The 27,695-nt window shown below is 40.7% G+C and overlaps 1 protein-coding gene across 1 annotated transcript; it reads left to right on the top strand.

Annotated features, from left to right (window-relative positions):
• Positions 1-18,492: 18,492 nt before the first annotated feature.
• Positions 18,493-26,517, top strand: LOC143577089 (heavy metal-associated isoprenylated plant protein 8-like). Its single transcript, XM_077061027.1, has 5 exons — positions 18,493-18,501; positions 18,560-18,782; positions 19,260-19,435; positions 20,447-20,519; positions 26,219-26,517. Exons 1-5 carry the CDS (start codon positions 18,493-18,495, stop codon positions 26,515-26,517), a joined length of 780 nt encoding a protein of 259 aa, XP_076917142.1.
• The last annotated feature ends 1,178 nt before the right edge of the window (positions 26,518-27,695 follow it).

A 27,695-nucleotide genomic window follows, 5' to 3' on the forward strand; every position in this document is an offset into this window, starting at 1 on the left:
TTTCGTAAGATTTTGGTATGAGTGAGAGAGAGAGAGAGAGAGTGGACGGGGTGTTGGTTTTTGAATCGAGTAAGAAAACAGCCAAGTTCGTTTTCTTTTCTTTTGCTTCTGTAACTACAAGGGGGTGTTTGGTACAGATAATGGAAATGGAGAGAAAATTGAAATGGAAATGGAATTGCAGAGAAACAGAATTGGTATGGAGAATGAGAATCATTTCTCTTGCTTGGTATACGAGAAAATAAACAGAGAACTCTACCATACCCAACCCCACCTCCACCCAACCTGACACCACTCACCACCACAGCCCCACACCACTAGCACCACCACCACAGCCCTTTCTTCAACCACATCCCACCACCACCGGCTACCGCCACCAAACCCCCATCTTCAACCACAGTACACAAGAAATTAAAAAGATTCAAATTTTTGGAACATAAGATATAGAAAAAGGAGGCTCAGATCTGTCATCACTGCCTCTTTGGAGATTTTGTGGTGGTGGTTGTGGTGGCGATGATGATGATGATAATCAGAAGCCACCTGCAACCAACGCCGATTTCCACCACCACTGTCACCCACCTGCGACCACAATCACCCGACCATCTGAAAACCCTAACCTACCACGAACCACCACTTGAAACCCTAATCTCCGTTCACCCGTACCACCTGCAACCTACAACCGGTTACCATCTCTGTGTTCACCACTGCGAACGGCGAAGACGGGGTGGTGGTTGCAGACTTGGAGACGAGGTGGCGGTTGCAGACTTGGAGACGAGGTGGCGGCCGGAGACGGGGTGGTGGCCGGAGACGATGTGGTGACATGCTATGAGGAGGCTGCTGAGAAATGGATTTCTCTTTGTTTTAAAGAGAAATGGAATTCTCTAGTTTTAAAGAAATAGAAAGAGAAATATAAATGAAAAGTGGAAAACAAACAAAAGAAATATTTCTAATTCCATTTCTCCCCAATCAAATCCCTCTACCAAACACCCCCTAAAGTTCTACATTTTCGTGACACGGTATTATTGGCAGGTCGGGTCGGACGTATGCGGGCGAGGCTATGCGTTATGGTCTAGTAAACGATGGGCTCAATGGATAAATTGAGCCACGACAAGACAAGCGGACGGTGACTTCCACCAGTGGCAAAGCTTGGACGAGTTAGTTGGGGTGGGCGAACTAAATATGTATACAAAACTCATGAAGGAGAGGGTCCCGGCTCAAACTTTCAGCCGAAAACGAGTAAATTTAAACTGGGTATACAAATTTTTGGGCAAAAACGGATAAATTTACACTGTTGCATAAAAAAATAAGCGGTGAAACGGGCGGGTCTGATCGGGTGGCATGTTAGATCGGAACGTGTATTGGTTAGAAATGGCTAACTTAAAAGGAATTATTTTGGTTCGAGTCAGAGTAGGTGTCAGTCATATCATGTATCATGAAATATTAGATTTATATACGGTTTTTACATTGAGTATGACAGAGAGAAAGTGGACAATGTGTTGGCTTTTAAATCGAGTAAGAAAACAACAAAATTCTTTCTTTTCTTTTGCTTCTGTTATTTATAAACTTCTACATTTTTATCACAAGGTATTGGTACACCTGGTGAAATAGGCGGGTCGGATCGGGTGTAAGCAGGTTATAGCAGGCTAGTTTATAAAATTTTGTTCGGGTCAGAATGAGTAATATCATAATTATTCACATATGAGGTCAGAACGGGTATTATCATAATTATTATTCACACATAAGTAACAGTATCTCCCTGTCAGGCGGTCACTTTATTTGGTGTTCTCTTTTATCTCTGTCGTTGAAACACGTGACTTGGAATCTTGAATACGGTTTAGGTTGAGTTTCAAACCAAAATGTAGACCTTAGTAACATGTGTCGGCCCATTCTTGTTAGGCGGCAATGCGGAAGTGCAACACGAACACAAACGATATGTCACGAAGGAGCTAAAGAAAACAACACAAAAACTTTAATGTGATTTGGTCTTTAGCGCTGAGCATATATCCACGAGCTACAACTACAATAATTATGGCTAATTACTTGGTAGACAAAAAAAACATAATGGCCCATTAACTGTTTATTAAAACTGGCCCAATATTTCTGTTTCTTCCAAGCCCATTAACTACAACACAAAATTTTTATCAAACTATACTTTACTAGCTCAATCTTTTTTCACGCAATGCATTCCAATAACAATGGTAAAAAAAATTTAATAAATAAATAAAAGTATTAACCAAAAACCGAATCGAATTCAAAGTTTAGTTCGGTTTTCAATGACGACCGAAAAAAAAATATCTATAGACTGACTAAACCGAATCAGTTAACACTCATAGTCAAAATCATCGTCGAATTGGGCGGTTTTTACTTGCAAATCTTTTGAGTTAACATATATAAGCTATTGGATTTTTGTTCTTCCTCCACTGAACTCCTAGAAATGGAATTTAGAACTAGATCCCTCTACTTAAATTGTTTTAGCATATTGACACATTTGTAGCCATAATTGTAAAGATCACGTATGGGTGTTTCCAACTGCACTTTCAAACATATTATACACTCATTTGGTTATGTGACATTGGCCATTAGAGTTCAACATCGATTGTTTAGACCAACTATAACACAATTTAGTTGTTCGGGTCAAATAATTACCGTTACGGGTACTTTTATCTATACTCGGCAATTAAGTTATTAAACACGATAATTTTGAACAAGCACGCTTTATGTGTTGTTTTTAACAATTTATTTTTGTCTATGTTTGATTGTAATATGTCTAACTTATAACCACCCCCTCCCCCACCCCCACCCCATATTAAATCAATTTAGGTCGAATTCCACCGAAAAATCATATTCATTTATTAAGTTTGATCTTACAATCATGACTAGCTAATTATATCATATGCATCTAAGAAGATTATTTTAACTTTTAAGCATCATTAATATCCTATATTTTCCAATACATTTGTATAGATTCTCATATTTACCAAGCCTAACGTAGGGTGTGCTAAAACAATGTACCCTACATCCGCTTTATTGCATGGCTTGGGGGGGGGGGGTAACGGGTAGCGTAGCGTTGCCTACGTCTATGAGTGTAGGGCGCCCCCTGCCTACGTCCATGGGTGTAGGGCGCCCCCTACATCACCAAAACTCAATTTTAAACTTGAACATGCTCATTTTCAATCTCCTATGACTTGTATATATTTCAAACCAATATATTTTCAAGTAATGTAGATACACACGTAACTCTAAATACATTTCCAATCTTACTTTCGTTTACATGTGAAATATAGACATGATGAAGCATCAAAATTAAATACTCCTACTTTTTTTCTAAGCACTTGTTGATTCCCCACAACTTGTACAAACCTTCATTCATCGTTTTTGCATATTAAGCCTTATCACTTCATTACAATCCTAACCGATTTTCATATTTCAAATAACAATATAATTAATTCATTTCGGCATATTTAACCAATTATATTTGAACTTTAACCCGCTATAATAATTTTAAAAAATATTTAAAATAAATAAATAAACAAACTAACTTCAAGACACAACGCATGCATTATACATGCATTGATGATTTAGTGACCTCATTTCTTAACCACAAAAATGTCACTCGTTCCCCTTTTTGACCAGATTTAAACATGCTTAACTGTTTAAGGATTTTTGGCTTAAATAACCCTCCCAAGTCCCAAGTTTGTGTTCCCGAGTTTATTTATAAAAAGAAAAAAAAATAACATTTTCCTTTTTTATCTTTTCTTTTGGCATATACTCTTTGGCTCTTTTTATTCAATTTTTTTCCTTCCAGATATTTCCGATTTGAAAAGATACAAATTCTCTTATTTTACTCAGCATTTTCTCTCCCCTTCGTTCCTTTTCTTTCATTCAATGAAACTCGAAAACATCTCTTTTAACTTTTCATTATTTAAATGAAACTTGAGAACACAACAATTTTTCCATCCCTCATTTTCCTCCCACCCCCCACCCCCTTCTAAATGAAACTCAGGAACACTTAAGTGTTTAATTTGGTAACTCAAAGTTAACACAATTATCATTTGTTTTCTCAACTTAAAAATAATAGCTTATTTCTAACAATTCTCCTAATTAGCATTTTTTTTAAATACTTATGTGAATAAAGCCCTTTACCACATATAATAACATTAAATTTATCATACCCAAAATGGGACGTTACAATTAGATGATGTTTTTTTTTAAGTGATATAATTTAAAGTTTGATATTATAATTAAATTAATGTTCCTTCTTATCGTTCATTCACATATGTAAATTTATTTATTATTTTCGTTTGAACTCTCTCACCAACTTCATTTCCGATGGTTTTATTCGTTCTCTCTCACAACCTATTATTTGACCCGTTCCTAACGACTCCTCTAATCCGAGCTAATTATATAAGACAAAGTTCGCTACACATATTTGCAAATACATATAAATATATTAAAAGTATGTATCAAAAACACGATACACTTTCGAATGCGCCCGATAGATCATGAATAACTGTACGGACTATCTTTTGGTTCACATATTCAACTTGACACTCTCAAGTCCCTTCACCAACTTAAAATTTGAATATTCACATTTTAACAATAATTATGATATTTTATAATATGTCGTTTCAACTTTTAAAATCATCATCACCGTACTCATTATATCCCACCAATAGCAAAACTATGGTAATCACATTGAAATTATACCAGCATAACACAATAAATAACTTATCGATATATACAACTTACAACTATAACTGTAACATCTATACCCAGTGAAAATTTGTTATATTCATATTGTTAGTAGGGTCTGAAACTCTGAATAATAATATTCCTATTACAACATGTGGTAAACATAACAGCTTATTTTTCTTCATGTGCTGTCATATTTTTTGTTTATATGCTGTCAAATATTTTGGTAAGCGTAGCAGTTTATTCCTATTTTGTTTATTTTTTTTGTTATATATGTTCGTAGGACCAAGAGGAAATATATTTTGGTTGCCAAGAAAGTAATTTTGGGTTTTTACTCTTTCTATTTATAGAACTAGAATTATTGGATGAGGGACACCAGTGGAAAGTTTTAATTTTGTTTTAGTTTAATTTATTTGCCTTTGGTTAATAAGTTGTTTTGTAACTTTGTTATTCATCTATATAATTACTTGTATAATGGGTGAGGTTACTGTACAATTATTGTTTAACATACGATAGGTACACGAGACGCTCAAAGACAAAAAATAAAAACGTCAAAGATAAAAATACTAAAACGCTCAGCCAAAAACGTAAAACGCTCTAAAACAGTTTTCGTGAAAATAAGTAAAAAAAAATTGATCGATTAACGATCCAAAACTGTTTATTTCGGTGAACCAATGATTAATTGGATATATATTGACGATTTCAAGATCGTGTGATGTGATTTCGTGGATCGATTTCATGAATATAAGTATTCTTATACCTAATGTACGTTAAACAGTTATTGTATGCTATCTTTTCTCTACTTGCCTATTACTATGTCATTTGATGTTTTGTGATTATAGTTTAATTGTGTTGAGTTTATTATTTCTTGTTTATTTTGATTGTTGATCTCCAATTTTGTTTACTTATTTGTTTAACTTAAAAGAGTTTTTTTAATCGGGTCACTTTGATCGACTCACTTTTCTACTATTCGTAAAAATATTTCTAGACCCGACACTTTCTGAGTTACTGGTCACATGTAACACGATAAACACATATAACATAAGTTTATGTAGAAAATTAATTTTAGTTGTACACACCTCACAAACCCAAAAAATTACACTAGAACTAATCATTATTATTGGAGCCTTTTTGGAGTGTTTCATCTCAAGAATTCATTTACTTTCTCAAATCTCAAGTAAATATAGTATATCACTTTTTTCTTAATCTTTATTTATCACACATTCGTTCATGTTATTACATACAATGGAATCTAGTGTTTACTTTTTTTTTCTATCAACTTGATAAATTGGTGCAGGTTTGAGTGTTACATAATAGACAACAACTAGATTGTACGGGTGTATGTATTCATCAATAAAAGAAAGTAATAAGTTTATATAATCTTTGTCGTTCAAATTTTTTTTTGTCAATCTCAAATAAATAACATCGCAATGAGAAATAAAATGGACCGAACCTATAGAATATAGTATTTTACATAAAACACCCATTTCTTTTCCTAACATTTCATTTACTTTTCGATTTAGGTCGGTTTTAGGCTAAATCCTAACCAAAAATCAAAACTTCGGTTTTTATAATTCTGAAAACCATTCATTTTTCAGTTTTCAGTTTGTTTTTTGTTCGGTTTCGTCTTTGCCTATTTAGTCATTTAAGCTTGAAATTTAAACTAATAAATGAAACGTTCGATTTTGTTTTATTTCATTAATAACCCTAAATTAGTAAATATGATGTCAGCATAAATGCTAATCATTTACATTTACAATAACCGTTACAAGTCACACCATTGTCACATTTAAATATTTAATTAATAACCACATAATTACATATCACATTTCCATGTTACTTGGGGTACAATCTATTATCTAATTGGATAAAAAAAGTAAAAAACTCAAATCTTCCACAATTTGTTCTCGTTACGTCAAATTACCAAAGCACCCTCTTAGAGAAACACTTTTTTTAGAGAGAGAAAGAATAAAACACACACACCATGCCTCATAACTCATAAGAAAGTTTTAATGTAGTTGTGTTTTTTTTCTTTTTATAAATCTCAAACTCGATTTATTTTGAGCTATTTTTTTATAAAATTTGAGTTCGAGCTCGGCTCGTTTATTATTTTATAGTTAATTTATATACAATTTTAATAAATTTTATGTTTTTGAAGAGGCAACTTAAAAATACATAAAGGCGAAACCAATACAACGTCTAAAAAGAGACAACTTAAAAATACATAAAGCTCGACTAGCCTGAACAAGCTTCCCATACAACGCTCGAACACACGATTCGATTACTAAATGAGCTTTGTTTGTGACTCAGGCTCGAAAAAGCTTGAATCATTTCAAGCTTTTTATCGACCAAAGCTCGAGTAGCTCGTGATCAACTCAACTTGTTTGCACCACTTAATCTGTAAACAAACAGCTAGACTTACATAATAAAATTTAATCATTTGCATTTATCGTTACACCTTGTAACTTACAAGTCACATTCATTGTCACATTTAATTAGTAATCACAATATCATATTTCCGTGTTCCTTGGCTAAAATCTACAATTTGTTCTCATTACACGAAATTACCAAATTACCCTTATACACAAAAACAATCTTTTAAAGATAAAGAGTAGTAATAATAATAATAACACACACTGTAGTACTCTGTCATCTGTGTATCCATATACACACACATACTATGCCTCATACAAAATGTCTCAGTGTAGTTGTGTTCCCTTATTAACCTCCTGCCGCTAGAGGAGCTCCCGATCAGCTCGGCTTGTTTCCACCTTTTAATTTATACGCGAACACGCACAATAATTTTAATAATCATTTACATTTACCGTTACAAGTCACATTTAATTAGTAATCAAACATCACATTTCCATGTTCCTTCGAATAAAATCACAAAATCTTCAATCTGAAATCATACTAATTTACCAGATTACCCCTACGCAGAAAACAATAGATGACAGAATAATAATAATAATAATAATAATAATAATAATAATAAAGCGTACACACTGTAGTACTATTAGTGGTCTGTGTATCCATATATACACACTGTGGGTGGCTGCCTCATACAAAAACTGTCAAGCTCAGTTGTGCTCTCTTAATAACCTCCTGCTGCCTGATACCATTACCACTACTCTGCATTTTGCTCGTATTCGACAAACACGCCATGGGAAAGGTACACTTTACACACACCTGTGCTCTGATTTTGTTGCTGGTTTCTTTTACAGCATTTGTAACTTTAACATGAAATCAAATCTCGTGTATCATGAATGAATAAGCATGTTTGATTTAATCTGATTTTATACAAGTTTTACGGATTGAAGAAACACTAAGTGACCCCGGCAGATTACGGGTAATCTTAGGGTCAGGTAGATGTTTCCCACGAGGGGTTAGACCCGGCAAAGATGGTTCTTCTGATAACCTGCAAAACAGACACCGTGAGCTCGTCACTGAGAAGGGGGGTACCTCCTTGTGACCACCCTGCGGCGTGAGAATCAGACTAGATTGCTCTTGAATATAAGTGTATATTAAGAGATTGCTAGAGCAGATATCAGGTATAAGATATAAGATATAAGATACAAGATAAGATGATCATACCATTTGGGGTATTTATAGCCGAAGGTAGGTTTCCAAGAAGGTGTAGCCGGCTGAATAGTATTCCTGTTCTACCAACTGTGGCCTACGCACGTGCCATGCTGGTAGTTGGTGGGTAGGCAGCGGCTGACAGTGACCAGGCCTGCTGTGTACTATTCCTTTTCCACCAACTGCAGGCTATGCACGTGGTATGACAGGAGTTGGTGAGTAGGCAACGGCTAATAGTGACATACAGTACAAGAGCATGCTGCTCGCCATACTGTTGTCAATGAGCTGTCGTATCTCTGGTCAGATCTTTTGCCCATACCTCGTCAGGTACAGTACAAGAGATCCTCCAGTATCGTACGGACTGGCTCATTTGGGCGGGAGTATTCCCCCTCCCGCCTTTGTGCGGGATTGTTCCCGGCTTTGCTCATTCCTTCAGGTGACTACTGAATTATTTTGAGAGCTAAGTGCCTTGTGCGTGTAGCCTTGCTGCGCGGGTAGCCTTCCCTGATGGCTTGTATCCGCAGCTGCGGGAACAGGCGGAGTACTTCGCCATTGGGAGGCATTTCCTGCGGGAACAGCTTGCGTACTGCGTGTAAGGACGTCACGTCTCTGAGCATGGTGGGTCCTGCGGATCCAGTTGGTTTCTGCGCAGACGTCTCTCTTCAAGGTGAGTCCTGCGGGTCCAACTGGGCTCTGCTGGGACCTACCTCTTCAAGTCCCCCCAGTCCAATGTTCTTCTCATGAATGTTTAATAAGTGAGGTGAACTTTTGGACTTAAGCAAAGGATTTTTGAAAAGGGTTTAGTTTTAAGGTTTTCCATGGGGATTCTTCCCGCGGAAGTCCTAATGTCACTTGCAGAAATTCCCGACTTTCCTGCTTGATCTTTGGGTATGATGCGGGTAGGTCTGTAACCTCCTCGCAAGTCAGGAGCGTTGAGTCCCACTTGTGTGGATTCTCCATGAGGTTTTGGTAGTTTTGAACATAGTGATCAATTATGTTAAAACCACCAATTCCATCTTGGAGTTTCAAACAATATAGTTCTCGACGTTCCCGCTATGCGGGGATGTTATTCCCGTTTCCGCAAGCATGGCCCAGAAGATCCTTCTTGGTTTCAATTCCCTGCGGAGCGCTAGGTATGTGAAGGGTTTTGCCTTGACACTGTACCCGCACTCGTCTTACGGTTACTTTACTTCCAAGGTGTTCCTGGCGTCAATTCCCTGCGGGTGCTAAGTATGTGAAGGGTTTTGCCTTAACACTGTACCCGCACCCGTCTTATGGTTACTTGGTTGCCGAGGTATTCTTGGCTTCAATTCCCTGCAGGTGCTAAGTATGTGAAGGGTTTTGCCTTAACACTGTACTCGCACCTGTCTTATAGTTACTTGGTTGCCAAGGTAAGGGGTATTTTCCCGCTTACTTTTGAATCTTTTTGAAATTTTGAAATTCGAAGAGTTGGTGAAAGGATAAGAACAGTCCAAACTGTTGAAACGTCGTCCGACGGTTTCTTCTGACTGTGTCAGGTCGTGCAGGAAGTTATGGCGACGTGACAGTACATGGTCATTCCAGACGCTTTTTCAGACGCGTGGGCGCGATTTTTCGGGCGCGTGGCCGCGAAATTAATGGCACGCGTCCTTTCAACAGCTGCTGCCAGCTTGCACTTTGCCACGTGTCATAGTTTCATTGCACCTGCGATTTCTCTCTCTTCCGCCTTAAATTCATCGCATTAATTGCGATGAGTATATAAAGGGGGAGAGGGTCTCTTGTAATTCACACTTTCACTCTTCTCTTCTTGTAAACGATTTCCGGCGAATACTTTCTGCCAAGCATTCTCCTGAAATCACTCTTCTTTACCTCCAAACCATGTCTTCTACTCACGATTTTGAAGCTGCTGCCGAAGAATCTGACGTGCACGTCGAGATCCCGACGTCTACGTCTGATAAAGACGATAAGAGCACTGCTGGCGAATGCCAGTGTGCTCTTCCGGCCGACCTCTATCGGTACGTCGTCCGGAAGTTCATGCTCGAGTCGTTCGAGCCTGAGTTTCCGGAGCCACACCAGACGGTGTACGATGCCCCCCCAGGGCAAGATAGGGGTGTACGCTGCATTCTTCGTTTATGGGAATCTCAGGTTCCCATTGACGAAGTTTGTATACCGTGTCTTGGAGAGGCACGGCGTGCATCTGACGGAGGTACACCCGATGGCGATCGCCAAGATCCGCCACTTTGAGTGGGTGTGCCTCATTCTGGGCGTGGAGCCCCATGTTGACCGGTTGATGACCTTTTATTCTTGGAGGTGCATCTAGGGGTGGTACACCTTGGTCAATCGGATCAAGGGGTTGAAGATCTGCGCTACCGAGCGCAGTCTTCGGTCGTGGAAGCGTGAGTTTTTTTATATCTCCGCTCGCGTCATCCCCCTTGCGATGACCTTTAAGAATGGGAGAGCATTCCCCGCCCTTCACGCCCTCAACTACCAGGAGGCGGAGTGGTTCGCCAAGATCTCCCGGGTCCAGACTCCGGTATACCGCTTTGCGGAGTCTGGGATGGTGATGCTTGGGATGAGCCGGGTGTGGAAGGAGGCGTCACAGGTTCCCATCATCCTCTAATACGGTTTGAACTCTGTCCCTTACGGTATGCTTTGTCTTCTTTGTTTATATAGGTTTGTCTTCTAACTGTTTTTCTTTTATTTCAGAGGGGAACGACTTGCAGTCGCTCCTGCATCCGCGGGAGGCTGATAGTCCCGCTCGGATGGGTACTCGTGCTCTAGATGAGAACGAGTTGCCCATCCTTGAACAGACGGCGGATCGGTTCGTGGAGGTCTACCCGCCAGGCCACAAGATCCTGAGCGCCAGGCGGCCAGGTAAGGAGTTATTCAACCCTCGACCCCTCAATGCTGAAACCTCTGCTGGAATTCCTCTAATCTTGTGTTCTGATGAGGAATCCGCAGATGGTCCTCCGTTGGTGCGGAAGAAGAAGGCTGCCGGAGGGAAGGGGAAGGCGAAGGTTGCCTCCACTGCCGATCCGGTGCCTCGGTCTGATTCAGAGACCGAGAGCGAGGAGGTGGCGGGGAACCCTGGTGGTGATAAGACCACTGCTCCGGAGGCTGAGACGACCGTCACCTCCGAGCAGCCCAGGACAACGATGGTGAGCGGCGTGAAGAGGCCGGCTCCATCGGGTTCGTCCCCGCCTGTTCGCACTTTTAGGCTCAAGAAAACCCGTAAGTACAAACTTTACTTTTTAACTTCATATCTTTCCGCCATTATACTTATATCTTCTTTGTGCAGGCGTGGATGCTACCGCATTCCAGGGTGGAGCGGGGAGGAGCACCTCCGGACCCATGACGGTAGGTTTGGTCAACCTACCTGAGGCGATGACCCAGGCGGCTGCGCCTGCTTCAGTTGTTGGTTCAGTTGCTCACCCAGTTGAGCCAACTGTTCCAACCGCGATGACATCTCCGCCGGCTGTCAGTGCCATATTTACTGAATCTGTTACTGAGCCGGCGGTGACTACTCCTGCGGGTACTTCCGCAGCGGCGACCACGGTTGTGAGTTCACCTCCGGTGAGTTCACCTCCGTTGGTTTCTACCGCGGCGGCCTCCATGCCTCCTCCGACGTCGGCAGCTACGGCCGATCCTTCAGGTATGCTTGGGGCTTCTCGCCAACCTCTGCCTCCTTCCCATCTGCCTGACCTCTTGGATGGATTTCCCTTGGGTTCAGGTGATGGGTTCGGCGGCTATCGGCCTGTTGTCGACCCTACAGGTGCGTAGGGTTCTTTTGGCCTTTTTTTTTTTTTTTATATATCATCTTTTCCTAACTGCTTTTTGTTTTTTCAGTGTCGGATTCCAATGAAGTGTATGTTCCACGATGGAACATCTGCCGAGGAACAACCCTTCGCACGCCTGTGGAGTGCGTGGAGTGGGCTCGTCACGCAGCTCCCCGTGGTGCGTTGGGGGAAGCCATGGCTAGCTACCAGGAGGGTTGGCTAACCAATGAGCTTCGGGTTCTCCTGGCCCGGATGCAGCCGCGCGTCGAGCTGCTTTGTCGTGAAAACAACAAGTTAAAAGCAGCTCGTATCCAAGAAGTAGCTCAGGCGCGGGCTGTCCGGAAGGAGAACAGGAGGCTCTCCGCTGTTGCTGCGGAGAAGAAGAAGGCCTTCAAGGCCCTCGAGGTTGAAGTTCAGGCCCGTCTCGAGGCCCGTTCCAAGGCTGCCCAAGCTGTTAACGAACAGCTTCGGCTGGCGAAGGAAACTGCACGGAACGCAACTGAGAGGGCCACCAAGGTTGAAGCTGTTGCTGAGCCTCTACGCCTCGAGAATGAGGAACTTAAAGCCAAACTAGAGAGGCTCCAACAGGCTCATGATGCCTTGGCCATGGAAGACGCCAAGAAGCTCCAAGAGATCTTGGACCAGAGGGGCGTGCTTGACCATACTGAGCGTAAGCTAAAGGGCGTCGAAGAGGCTGCGGCTAAAGAAGTGTTGCTTGCCAACCTCAATAAAAGTGAAGCCGAACGCGCCCGTAACCAAGCTCAAGCTGCCCTCCAGGAAGCTCTGGTTACCAAGGAATGGCTTCTTCGAGAAGCGTTGTCTCATGTATGCGTAATTTCATATCTTTACACTTTCCTTTGCACATAGAAAAGGTTCTGACACTTGTATTTTTTCTTGTAGGTTGTGCATCGAGTCTTCACGGACACATCATACGACGATGCCATGAGCGCAGCCCTCAACGCTTCTCATGAGGATGGGGAAAAGGCCGGCTTCCTGCTTGGTCTAGGGTTCGTTGAGAAAGGCATCCCGCCTTCCAACTTCCCTTTGTATGATGTGGATACTGAAGCTGTATATGACCAAGCAGTGAATCAGTATGCTGCCTTCCCGCATCCGGTGGTGGAAAAGGTGAACGAAGTTGCTGCTGCTGATGATGGGCTAGCTATCCTTAAAGCTTTCCTTGAACCGCCACGCTCTACTGATGGTGCGGGTCCAAGTGGAAGTGGTCCTGAAGCTTGATCCTGAAGATCCCTTTCCACCATTAGAGTAGATTTTTATTTTTGTATAGCTTCTTTTGTATGCGGGTATGTACCCAGCAATCTTTGTAATATTTGAATTTTGATGGAATAAAGATTATGTGTTAATTCCTTGCCTTATTTATTTCACGCATATTCTGATTTAACTTAGCAATTTCTTTAGTACTTAGATAAGTTAACTTTTCAACGTGGTAGATAATAAGTTAAAGTTTTGCGTCCTCTTTCATGATTGTGCGGATAAGACCGTCACTTGCACTTGGTAGGATGGCTAAACTTTACCTATATCTGACCTGCGTGGAAGTTTTCCTCATCTTTTCCTTTGAAATTTTCTAAGTGTTTAGAATAAGTTAACCTTTGAACGTGGTAGATAATAGGTTAAAGTTTTGCTTCCTCGTTCGTGATTGTGCGGGTAAGACCGTCACTTGCACTTAGGATGGCTAAACTTTACCTACATCTGACCTGCGTGGAGGTTTTCCTCATCCTTCTGTTAGAAATTTTCTAAGTATTTTGAATAAGTTAACCGTTCGACGCGCGGTTGTCAATAGGTTAGTTCGGTTTCCTCTATCATGATTTGTGCGGTTAGGACCGGCACTTTCATTTAGTGGGATGACCAAAGTTTACCTATGACTGACCTGCGCGAAGGTTTGCCATTTTTTGGGTTTATGCGGGTTTTGCCGCCTTCCCCACGCAACGACTTTCCACATAATTATGCGGTGAATACCGGCATCAGTGTTGAATAAATTAACCGTTCGACGCGCGGTTGTTAATAGGTTAGTGTTCAGTTTCCTCTATCATGATTCGTGCGGATAGACCGGCACTTTCATTTAGTGGGATGACTGAACCTTACCTTTAACTGACCTGCGTGAAGGTTTGCCGTTTTTTGGGTTTATGCGGTTTTGCCGCCTTCCCCACGCAACGACTTTCCACGTAATTATGCGGTGAATACCGGCATCAGTGTTGAAAGTTCATAAGTATAAATGTAAGATCATCAGCATCGATGTTCTAAGGAGAATCATTTCCATTAGAAGTGGCTCTGGGCCTTTTCTTTACAAGTTTGGAATTGATCTACATGCAAACTGTGTAATTGAGCTCCCTTCCATGTTGTTGGGATGAGAGTGCCATCGAGCCGATATGCACCCGGTTCGGGATCTCGTTGTTTACGCAGTATGTAGTCTCCAACATTGAAGCTGCAATTTTATTCGTGTTTTCCCCAACTGGGGTTCTACACGCGTCAGCCTGCTCAGCGTTCGTTACGCCACGAGGTGCGCGAGCGTCCCATCTCTGACAAATGCTTCGACGATGTCGTTTACGTCTATGCATTCTTCAGTGTTGTGGCCTTTTGTCCTGTGAAAGTCACAGTATTTGCTCCGATCAGCATTGTGACGATGTCGGATTATTGGAGCCTTTGGCCATGGGAGCTCCTCAGTGGCGAATATCTCGGTGACGCTTTTGGTGAGTGGTGTCCATCTGGAGTTCTGGTTCGACTGTACGTTATCCCTTCCGCCTAACCGATGTTGCAAGCCGGATGAGGTGTCAAAGTTTACCCTTGACTGCCAAATGCCTAGCTTCCGCTTTTTGTTTAGTCTGGCGATAAGGACGTTGTCTTCTCTTGTTTTCTGGGTGTAGAGGTTTGTGCTCTGGGGGAGATCTCTACCCAGTTGCTTCTCCGTTTCCGCAAAGCGTTTAGCTGCTGTCATGATGGCATCCCATGTGGACGGCATGCCATCTTTACCCGTTAAGGTGCGGATGAGCTCTGGGTCGTTCGCGCCCTGGATAAAAGCAGCGCGAACAAGATCTTCGCTAATATTACCCAGACTTAGCTTCTTTGAGTTGAAGCGAGTGATGAAGTCTGGCAAAGATTCATCTTCCTCTCGAATGCATTTGAGGATTGTCCATTGCTCTTCGGTATACTTTCTTTGTTGGCTGAAGTGTTGGCTAAATTTCTGCTGGAAGTCTTCCCAATCGTAGATGTGGTGGACCGGTAGACGATCGAACCACGCTCTAGCTGCCCCAACAAGCGTCATTCGGAACATGTAACACCACGTAGGTTCCGTCCAACTACTGACGGTTGCCCCCGCTATGAACCTGTTCAAATGATCGTCTGGATCAGATATACCATCGTAAGTGCCGATGTTGGACATCTGTTTGGCACTTTTCGGGACGATTGCTTCCGCAATGTCCCTTGCAAATTTGGACGTTCCCGCCTTTGCAGCAGTTGGTGTAAATGTTTTGGAGAAGTCACGTGGGTTTCCACCCGCGTTTTTTGGTTTGAAGGTTTCTCCAAAACGCCTTCTCGGTTGGGAGTCCGTTTCCTTACGCTTCCCTTTCGCCCTATGACGAAGGTTTGCGTCACTATCGGATTCCTCCGAATCATTGTCCAAGTACTCTCTGAATTCCTCAGGCTGTTGGAGTGAACGTAAGCGTTCATCCAACTCAGCTTGGAATTCTTTTTGACGTGCTTCCGCCCACGCTTTAACTTCATCGAGTGTTTGGCGGGGGAGCCTCGTTCGTTGTTTCTCTAACTGGGTATCGGTGAATCCCAGTGGGCGATTATTTACTGCACTTGCCCCAGCTTGGGTAACCGGGGTAGTGTTCGTAAAAACTGTGTAGTCGCCGGTATTCCCCCCAATAGCTGGGGTTGTGGTTACCGGAGTTTCTTTAACCATCTTTCCAGAAGTTTGAAAAAACCGAAAAGAAATGAAGTTCTAGCTTTTATGCACGGATGGCGCCAATGAAGAAACACTAAGTGACCCCGGCAGATTACGGGTAATCTTAGGGTCAGGTAGATGTTTCCCACGAGGGGTTAGACCCGGCAAAGATGGTTCTTCTGATAACCTGCAAAACAGACACCGTGAGCTCGTCACTGAGAAGGGGGGGTACCTCCTTGTGACCACCCTCCGGCGTGAGAATCAGACTAGATTGCTCTTGAATATAAGTGTATATTAAGAGATTGCTAGAGCAGATATCAGGTATAAGATATAATATATAAGATACAAGATAAGATGATCATACCATTTGGGGTATTTATAGCCGAAGGTAGGTTTCCAAGAAGGTGTAGCCGGCTGAATAGTATTCCTGTTCTACCAACTGTGGCCTACGCACGTGCCATGCTGGTAGTTGGTGGGTAGGCAGCGGCTGACAGTGACCAGGCCTGCTGTGTACTATTCATTTTCCACCAACTGCAGGCTATGCACGTGGTATGACAGGAGTTGGTGAGTAGGCAGCGGCTAATAGTGACATACAGTACAAGAGCATGCTGCTCGCCATACTGTTGTCAATGAGCTGTCGTATCTCTGGTCAGATCTTTTGCCCATACCTCGTCAGGTACAGTACAAGAGATCCTCCAGTATCGTACGGACTGGCTCATTTGGGCGGGAGTATTCCCCCTCCCGCCTTTGTGCGGGATTGTTCCCGGCTTTGCTCATTCCTTCAGGTGACTACTGAATTATTTTGAGAGCTAAGTGCCTTGTGCGTGTAGCCTTGCTGCGCGGGTGGCCTTCCCTGATGGCTTGTATCCGCAGCTGCGGGAACAGGCGGAGTACTTCGCCATTGGGAGGCATTTCCTGCGGGAACAGCTTGCGTACTGCGCGTAAGGACGTCACGTCTCTGAGCATGGTGGGTCCTGCGGATCCAGTTGGTTTCTGCGCAGACGTCTCTCTTCAAGGTGAGTCCTGCGGGTCCAACTGGGCTCTGCTGGGACCTACCTCTTCACGGATGAATCGCAATGTTTTGAGGTTTAATTTTCGATTTTATGCATTAGAACGTTATTATTATTGTTATTGTTATTGTTATTGTTATTATTATTATTATTTTAACAATTTCTGAAAGTGCATGTTTGATTTAATCTGATTTCATACAAGTTTTACGGATGAATCGCAACGTTTTGAGGTTTAATTTTCGTTTTTATGAATCAGAACGTTATTATTATTATTATTATTAATATTATAACAATTTCTGAAAGAGCATGTTTGATTGAATCTGATTTCTGCAAGTTTTATCGATGATTCGTACTTAATCATTGATAGTTTAGGTTTAATTTCCGATTTGTTTAATCGGAACGTTTTTTTTTTTCACTATTTTTTAAAGCAAATTCTGTATAAATGAGGTTTAAAATGTAGATATCATGTATAATGAATGAGCATATTCGAATATATCTGATTTCATACAAGTTTCATCGATGAACCGGCTTATTATTTCCGGTTTTTGCATCGGAACGGTTTTTTTCTCAGATTTTCTTACAGTATCTCTGAAATAAGCTCTAAAATGAACTCTAAAATACAATATCATGTATATTAAGTGAGCATATGTTTGATTAAATCTGTTTTCGTACGAGTATTATCGATGAATCGCACTTGTTTATCAATGTTTTAGGTTTGATTTCCGATTTTATGCATGGGAACGTTTTTTTTCTAACAAATTCTACAAAAAATGAACTCTAAAATGTAAATAATAACATGTATAATGAATGAGCATGTTTGATTTAATCTGATTTCTTACGAGTTTTATAGATGAATCACAATGTTTTAGGTTTAATTTTTCTCTTTGATGCATCCGAACGTTATTTTTTCTCGATTTTTTGCTTTGAAATGAGATTTCATGTATATTGAATGAGCATGCATATTTTCAAATATTATTCTGTTTGATTGTATCTGATTTCATACAGAGTATTATGGTTGAATCGCACTCGTTCATCGATATTTTAGGTTTAATTTTCTATTTGATTAACCGAAACGTTTTGTTTTTTTTCGATTTTTTAAATTTCTTTAAAAATGAACTCTAAAATGTAAATATCATGTATGTCATACGAGTTTTATCGATGAATCAACTCGTTTATCAGTGTTTTATGTTTAGTTTCTGATTTGATTCATCTGAAGGTTTATTTTCTCTATTTTTGTACGATTTCTGATTTCATACGTTCGATTGAGTGCTTGATTGAGTGGATCATAACTAGTTTATATTATCATATTAGGTTTTAGTACCCTGTTGATGTAATAATAATACTTCGGTTTTCTCAATTTTTAACGATTTCTCTGTAGATCATGTGCTCGATTGACTGAATGATATGTGAAGTTTTTGTTCGATTTGTGCGTTTTGTGATAAAATATATAGATAATACGTTCGATTGAGTTCATCATGATTCGTTCTTATTCAACTTTGCTTATAATAATCTGTTAACAGAATAATATATGAATTAGTTGCTCAATTTGTTCTACTGTATGCTTACTGTTTGATTGAATATTTGATATTATTTAACTGGCTTCTATTACTGTTAAAAAATTGCAGAACAAGAACAAGAACAACAATAATAACAACAATGACAACAGCAACAACACGGAAGAGCCGAAGCCTGAAGAAAATAGCAACAAAGCTGATGGAGCAGCAGATGACAAATCCAACAACCAAAAATCCGACAAAAACAACAAAGCTGGAACGATTGTGTTAGGCGTTTATCTTCATTGTCAAGGCTGTGTTGAAACCCTTGTGAAATCGCTTAGAGGATTCGAAGGTGACTGTTTATTATTATTATTATTATTATTATTATTATTAATTTTCTTGTGTAACATAATACTGCAATTAATATCTTTGAATGTACCAAAGATTCTAATGTGTTAATTTATAGTAACAGTAATAGTAATCTTTGAATGTAACATAATACTGCAATTAGTAATCGTTGTCAAGGCTGTGTTGAAACCCTTGTGATGTCACTAAGAGGATTTGAAGGTGACTGTTTATTATAATTAATATTAATTATTATTTATTTTTTTTGTACCATAATACTACAATTAGTATCTTTGAATGTACCAAAGATTATAATGTATCAATTTATAGTAATAGTAACAGTAATAATATTACTAATTACTGGCTAATAACTGTTATTATTCTAATCATGAATGCTCATTTAATAAATTTGATTATCATTTAATATGTAGATTTATTTAGTTAATTATTACTAATGATTGGTGCATTGATGAATTTTTTTTAGGAGTTGAAGAAGTTGAAATTAATGCAAAAGATCACCGTGTGACTGTGAAAGGCAAATCTGCAGATCCGGTACGTGTTGCAGAGCGTGTGAAGCGTAAAACAGGGAAGCATGTTGATATCATCTTTCCAGTGCAGAAGAAACAGCAGCCTGAGAAGAAACAAGAGAAGAAACCAGAGGTAAATTTAATTATTTAAATATTAAATTATTGTTTAAATATGGTAATTTTATGTTGTTAAAAGCAATTTGGTGTTTTAGGGTGTAAACGAACCGAGTCGAGCTTGGACCCGTTTTGACTTATGGGAGCTTGACTCGACTCGTTTCGAGCTCTTTTTCTAAAGCTCGAGCTCAGCTAGTTATTTTTATATGTTTTAAGAAAACCCTTAACGGGCCTAAGCCCGAGCTTGGCTCGTTGATTATTTATAGTTAATAATCGATATAAAATTTTAATTATATTTATATGTTCTGAGAAAAAACATTAACAAGCCTAAGCTTGGCTCAAACTCGGCTCGTAAGTCGGATTTTCAAGCTCGTGCTCGGTTATTATTTATTAATTAATCGATATTCTTTTTTAATTATTTTAGTGTATTTTGAAAAACCTTAACGAGCCTAAGCTCGGCTGGTTTTGACTTACGAGAGCTCGAGCTTGGCTCATTTCGAGCTCTTTTTCTAAAACTCAAGCTCGGCTCATGAGTCGTTTTTTGAAGCTCAAGCTCGGCTCGTATATTATTTATTAAATGATCGATATACATTTCAAATTATTAGTATTTGATAAAAACCTTAACAAGCCTTAACTCGGCTCGAGTTTGACTCGTTTATTATTTATTAATTTATCGATATACATTTTTTATTATTTTTATATAATTGAGAAAAACCTTCACGAGCCTAAGCTTGGCTCGAACTGGCCTCATGAGTCATTTCTTCAAGCTCGAGCCCGGCTCGGGTTTGACACGTTTATTATTTATTAATTAAACAACATGCATTTTTAATTATTTTAAGATATTTTAACAAAAACCTTAACGGGCCTAAGCTTGTCTCGAACTCGTCTCATGGTTCGTTTTTCAAGCTCATGCTCGGCTCATTTATTGTTTATTAATTAATCAGTATACATTTTTAATTTTTAATTTAATTATGTTTAAATATGTTTAAATATTTTTAATTTAATTATGTTTAAATATTTAATTAATCAGTATACATTGAAGATGTATATTCACTGTGAGGGTTGTGCAAAAGATGTCAAACACTGCATTCACAAGATGGAAGGTAATTTTTTTTAACTTTCAGTTAAATTTCATCACAATTATCCTCTGTTTGTTTATTGGTTTCATATAATGATATAATCTACTTCTGTTTGTTCAAAATGTTGGTATAATGTTAATATAATGTTAATTTGAACATAGAGATCAGAATATAAGCATTAAAGATATACATATTATATTTATACCATACATGTTCATAGTTAGTTTTTTTTATCCTTTTTAACCTATAAATAAAGATGAGATTTGAGAATGTGTCGGGTTAATTCGGTTATCGGTTTTTGGCTAAAATCGAACCTACAACCATTGTTTCGGTTTTACTTTTTACATTTATGTAAACGGTTGGTTTTGGTTAACAATGGTTTGGTTAATTCGGTTATCGGGAAAATGTGGTTTTGGTTAGTTCGGTAGGCTGACAAATGAGCTCCGGATTCTCCTAGCCCGGATGCAGCCGCGCGTCGAGCTGCTTTGTCGTGAAAACGACAAGTTAAAGGCAGCTCGGATCCAAGAAGTAGCTCAGGCGCAGGCTGTCCGAGAGGAGAACAGGAGGCTCTCCGCTGTTGCTGCGGAGAAGGAGAAGGCCTTCAAGGCCCTCGAGGTTGAAGTTCAGGCCCGTCTCGAGGCCCGTTCCAAGGCTGCCCAAGCTGTTAACGAACAGCTTCGGCTGGCTAAGGAAACTGCACGGAACGCAACTGAGAGGGCCACCAAGGCTGAAGCTGTTGCTGAGCCTCTACGCCTCGAGAATGAGGAACTTAAAGCCAAACTAGAGAGGCTCCAACAGGCTCATGATGCCTTGGCCATGGAAGACGCCAAGAAGCTCCAAGATATCTTGGACCAGAGGGGCGTGCTTGACCATACTGAGCGTAAGCTAAAGGGCGTCGAAGAGGCTGCGGCTAAAGAAGTGTTGCTTGCCAACCTTAACAAAAGTGAAGCTGAACGCGCCCGTAACCAAGCTCAAGCTGCCCTCCAGGAGGCTCTGGTTACCAAGGAATGGCTTCTACGAGAAGCGTTGTCGCAGGTAAGCTTAGCTTCATAATGTCTTCACGCTTTTCTTTATACTTAGAAAAGGTTTTGATACTTGTATTTTTGTTTTGTAGGTTGTGCATCGGGTCTTCACGGACACATCATATGACGATGCCATGAGCGCAGCCCTCAACGCTTCTCATGAGGATGGGGAAAAGGCTGGCTTCCTGCTTGGTCTAGGGTTCGTTGAGAAGGGCATCCCGCCTTCCAACTTCCCTTTATATGATGTGGATACTGAAGCTGCTTATGACCAAGCAGTGAACCAGTATGCTGCCTTCCCGCATCCAGTGGTGGAGAAGGTGAACGAAGTTGCTGCTGCTGATGATGGGTTAACCATTCTCAAGACCTTCCTTGAACCGCCACAGCCAAGTGATGGTGCGGGTACAAGTGGGTTTGGAGGGAGTGGTCCTGAAGCTTGAACCTTTAGATCCCTTTCCACTGTTAGGATAGGTTTATGTTTTTGTATAGATTTACACTCTTGTAGGCGGGTAGATACCCGTCCATTCTTGTAATACTTGAATTTTTATGGAATGTAAATCCTTTGTGCGGGTAGGACCGTCACTCTTGCTTTATAAACGTTATACGACTTGCTCATGCATATTATAGTTTAATTTGGCACTTGTTTTGCCGCATAAACAATATATGATTCGCTTGTGCATACTTTTAGTTTAACTTAGCAATTTCTTAAGTACTTTGAATAAGTTAACCTATCAACCTGGCAGATAATAGGTTAAAGTTTTGCTTCCTCTTTCGTGATTGTGCGGGTAAGACCGTCACTTGCACTTAGTAGGATGGCTAAACTTTACCTATATCTGACCTGCGTGGAGGTTTTCCTCATTTTTTCCTTGAAGATATTTTCTAAGTGTTCTGAATAAGTTAACCGTTCGACGCGCGGTTGTCAATAGGTTAAAGTTCAGTTTCCTCTATCATGATTTGTGCGGTTAGGCCCGGCACTTTCATTTAGTGGGATGACCGAACTTCACCTATGACTGACCTGCGTGAAGGTTTGTCGTTTTTTGTGTTTATGCGGGTTTTGCCGCTTTCCACACGCAACGATTTCTTCACACTTATTTATGCGGTGAAAACCGGCATCAGTGTTTTGAATAAATTAATCGTTCGACGCGCGGTTGTCAATAGGTTAGTTCGGTGTCCTCTATCATGATTTGTGCGGTTAGGACCGGCACTTTCATTTAGTAGGATGATCAAACTTTACCTATGACTGACCTGCGTGAAGGCTTTCCTTATATTTTCTTTAGAAATTTGTCGTTCTGTGTTTATGCGGGTTTTGCCGCCTTCCACATGCAACGACTTGTTTTCCCACTTATGTATGCGGTGAAGACCGGCATATCAGTGTGGAAAGTTCATTAAGTATAAATGTAAGACCATCAACGTCAATGTGATAAGGAGAATCATTTCCATTAGAAGTGGCTCTGGGCCTTTTCTTTTACAAGTTTGGAATTGATCTACATGCAGACTGTGTAATTGGGCTTCCTTCCATGTTCTTGGGAGTGTCATCGAGCCTTTCGAGCCGATATGCACTTGGTTCGGAGTCTCGTTGTTTACGCAGTATGTAGTCTCCGACATTGAAGCTGCAGTTTTATTCGTGTTTTCCCCAACTGGGGTTCTACACGCATTAGCCTGCTCAGCGTTCATAATGCCACGAGGTGCGTGAGCGTCCCATCTCTGACAAATGCTTCGACGATGTCCTTCAAGTCTACGCATTCCTCGGTGTTGTGGCCTCTTGTCCTGTGGAAGTCACAGAATTTGCTCTGATCAGCGTTGTGACGCTCTCTGATTATTGGAGCTTTTGGCCATGGGAGTCTCTCGGTGTCGAATACCTCGGTGACACTTTTGGTGAGTGGCGTCCATCTGGAGTTCCGGTTTGACGACGGCATGTTATCCTTTCCGCCTAACCGAGGGTGCGAGCCGGATGAGGTGTCAAAGTTTACCCTTGACTGCCAAATGCCTAGCTTCCTCTTTTTGTTTAGTCGGGCGGTAAGGACATTGTTTTCTCTTGTTTTCTGGGTGTAGAGGTTTGTGCTCTGGGGAAGATCTCTACCCAGTTGCTTTTCAGTTTCCGCGAAGCGTTTAGCTGTTGTCATGATGGCATCCCATGTGGATGGTATGCCATCTTTACCCGTTAAGGTGCGGATGAGCTCTGGGTCTTTTGTGCCCTGGATGAAAGCAGCGCGAACAAGATCTTCGCTAATACTACCCAGACTTAGCTTCTTTGAGTTGAAGCGAGTGATGAAGTCTAGCAAAGATTCATCTTCCTCTCGAATGCAATTGAGGATTGTCCATTGCTCTTCGGTATACTTTCTTTGTTGACTGAAGTGTTGGCTAAACTTCTGTTGGAAGTCTGCCCAATCGTAGATGTGGTGGATCGGTAGACGGTCGAACCACGCTCTGGCTGCTCCAACCAGCGTCATCTGGAACATATAACACCACGTGGGTTCCGTCCAGTTGCTGACGGTTGCCCCCGCTATGAATCTGTTCAAATGATCGTCTGGGTCGGATATACCATCATAAGTGCCGATGTTGGACATCTGTTTGGCACTTCTTGGGGCGATTGCTTCCGCAATGTCCCTTGCAAACTTGGAGGTTCCCGCATTTGCAGCGGTTGGTCTGAAGGTTTTAGAGAAGTCACGTGGGTTTCCACCCGCGTTTTTTGGTTTGAAGGTTTCTCCAAAATTCCTTCTCGGTTGGAAGTCCGTTTCCTTACGCTTCCCTTTCGTCCTATGGCGAGGGTTTGCGTCGGTGTCGGATTCCTCCGAATCATCGTCCAAGTACTCGCACTCATTGCTCATGTTGAGCTGTTGAGTGCTTCCGAATTCGTCAGCCTGTTGGAGTGAACGCAAGCGTTCATCCAACTCAGCTTGAAATTCCTTCTGACGTGCTTCGGCCCACGCTTTAACTTGATCGAGTGTTTGGCGGGGGAGCCTCGTCTGTTGTCTCTCCAACTGGGTATTGGTGAATCCCAGTGAAGGATTGTTTACTACACTTGCCCCGGCTCGGGTAACCGGGGTAGTGTTCGTAAAATTTACTGCACTTGCCCCGGCTTGAGTAACCGGGGTAGTGTTCGTAAAATTTGTGTTCTCGCCGGTGTTCCTCCCAGTAGCTGGGGTTGTGATTAGCGGGATTTCTTGGTCACTCGCTGGCTTTGGCAACGGAGTAACCTTAACCATCTTTCCAGAAGTTTGAAAAAACTGAATGAATTAGTTCTAGCTTTTATGCACGGATGGCGCCAATGAAGAAACACTAATTGACCTCGGGCAGATTACGGATAATCTGGGGGTTAAATAGATGTTTCCCACGAGGGGTTAGATCCGGCAAAGATGGTTCTTCAGATGACCTGCAAAACAGACACCGTGAGCTCGTCACTGAGAAGGGGGGGTACCTCCTTGTGACCACCCTCCGGCGTGAGAATCAGACTAGATTGCTCTTGAATATAAGTGTATATTAAGAGATTGCTAGAGAAGATAAGATGTGATAAAGTAATGTAATGTAATGTAATGTGTCCATACCATTCCAAGGTGTTGGAGTATTTATAGCCGAAGGTAGGTTTCCAAGAAGGTACAGCCGGCTGAATAGTATTCATGTTCTGCCAACTGTGGGCTACGCACATGCCATGCTGGCAGTTGGTGGGTAGGCAGCGGCTGATAGGGAACAGGCCGGCTGTGTACTATTCCTTTTCCACCAACTGCAGGCTATGCACGTGCTACGACAGGTTGGTGAGTAGGCAGCGGCTAATAGTGACAGGGGTTGTTGAGTAGGCAGCGGCTGATAGTGACCAGGCCGGCTGTGTACTATTCCTTTGTCACAGTGAGCTGTCGCTGCTTTGGTCAGACCTTTTGTCCATACCTCGTCAGGTACAGTACAAAAGGTCCTCCAGTAGCGTACGGACTGGTTCATTTGGGCGGGAGTATTCCCGGCTTTGGGCGGGAGTGTTCCCGGCTTGCTCACTCCTTCAGGTGACATTACTGAATTATTTAAGAGTTAAGTGCCTTGTGCGTGTAGCCTTGCTGCGCAGGTAGCCTTCCCTGATGGCTTGTATCCGCAGCTGCGGGAACAGGCGGGGTACTTCACCATTGGGAGGCTTTTCCTGCGGGAACAGCTTGCGTACTGCGCGTAAGGACGTCACGTCTCTGAGCATGGTGGGTCCTGCGGATCCAGTTGGTTTCTGCGCAGACGTCCCTCTTCAAGATGAGTCTTGCGAGTTTAGCCTTTGCGCAGACGTCCCTGTTGAAGGTGAGTCTTGCGGGTTCAACTGCGCAGACGTCCCTCTTTGAGGTGAGTCTTGCGGGTCCAACTGGGCTCTGCTGGGACCTACCTCTTCACCGCCCGCTTTAGACTGTGTGGATCTAATATGCCAAGTCACATAAAATACAAGTAATTTTTTAAATTTATAACAAAATAAAATAACTAATATGCTATTTATAAGACAGTATTACTGTATTAGATAGTCTTTTTGAGATATAAATATTATTTTAAAAATAAAAAAAAATACAAAGGATGTTTTAACTTTTAATATCGGTTAATTTCGTTAATTCGGTTATTTATACACATGTAACCATAACCAAATGCATAATCAGTTTAGTTATCCGGTTTATTTTTTTTCTCATGCGTATATGTCATTACAAAATTCGGTTTTTATTTATTTATTTATGGTTATGTGATTGACAGGAGTACAAACTGTCAATGTTGAGATGGAAAAATCACAGGTGACAGTAAAGGGTACAATGGATCCGAAAAACCTACTGGAATACATTATCAAGCGGGCCGGAAGGCATGCGGAAATAGTGATTCCGAAAAACAAAAACAAGGACAAAAAAGATGGTGAGCAGAAGGACGAAAACCAAAAGAATGAAAAGAATAAAGACAACAAAAATGCCGGTTCTCCATATCCGAATGCCCCCCCGGGGCTCGTTTACGCCCCGCAGCTATTTAGTGATGAGAACCCGAACGCTTGCTTGATTATGTAGTTAGATGGATACGCACGTATATGATATATTACACGTTGCAAGGCGAAGTTTAGGGTGGCGTTTTCGCTTGCGAAATGATTTTGTGAAAATGATTTTAAGCAGACTTATATTTTGATACATTATTAACACTATGATATTGATTAGTATGAATATTTTGGGGTTTAGAAGGTTTGTACAGGGGATGGTTTTATGAAGTAAATGAACTAAAGTATTAGTATGAATAATTATAGCGGTTCGATTTGGAATAATCAACCCGGTTTAAGAACCGACCCGCTTTTGTTATTCATTATGTCTTAAAAGTAATAAAGTTAATGCTCTTTCCCATTTACTAAAGTAGCAAAATCCAAATATGACAAATAAGGCATATTAATTTAACAAAAAGGATATGTTATTACGGTGGATGGTATGTACCACAAATTCCTTAACTCTCTAAATTCAACCAATGTGTCACATTATCATTATTATTATTTTTGTTAAACTTACAATCTCCCCAAATTGAAGGGTATGGAGTATGGACCCTTATACCCCTAATGCCACCTCTAAAAAGTAATAATATTCAATAAATTTTATATACATAAGTTAGGAGGTGTTTGAGATTGTTTATTTTGAGCGACTTATAATTTATTAACTTTTAAAAAAAGTTCAACAATGTTTGATATCGTGTGTTATTGTGAGTGGATAAGTTAATAAGTTACAAAATTGTAACTTATTAACTTATGAAAAAATATTATAAAGCTGGTCAAATTAGGAATCCCACAAACACCCCCCTTATATTTTCGTAAAAATAATTTTAAGATAAAATAATTTTCAATAAAAATAAGATGGGTTTGAGAATTGAGATATTAATAATCTTAATCTTGTATCTTATTATAAAAATCGTGTCTTATACTCTGTCTCAATCTCAACGGTTACTTTTTAGTTTTACGAGTATTAAATATATCCGTTTATATTCTTACATAATCAATACTAAAAAAAAAAAGAAAAAAAAAACTCAAAAGTTATCCCATTAAGACACTCATTACACGAAACATAATCTTCAAAGTTTATATTTTTCATTTTTTATTTTTTAACATGTTCAACATACTTATTTACATTTACGTACAACAATATAGTATATTAACATACTGGATGAAAACATGTCGCCACGTGTACAAGTTCCAATGCCACTATGAAGAGGT

The sequence above is a fragment of the Bidens hawaiensis genome, unplaced genomic scaffold (genome assembly GCF_021521415.1).
Source record: "Bidens hawaiensis isolate Kalapana, Puna unplaced genomic scaffold, B.hawaiensis_p1.1 tig00028461_1, whole genome shotgun sequence".
In the NCBI taxonomy this organism is placed as follows: domain Eukaryota; kingdom Viridiplantae; phylum Streptophyta; class Magnoliopsida; order Asterales; family Asteraceae; genus Bidens; species Bidens hawaiensis.

Coding starts and splice junctions, on each gene's coding strand:
- LOC143577089 (XM_077061027.1), top strand. Junction 18,783..19,259: donor ATCGCTTAGAGGATTCGAAG/GTGACTGTTTAT, acceptor AATTTTTTTTAG/GAGTTGAAGAAGTTGAAATT. Junction 20,520..26,218: donor CTGCATTCACAAGATGGAAG/GTAATTTTTTTT, acceptor TGTGATTGACAG/GAGTACAAACTGTCAATGTT.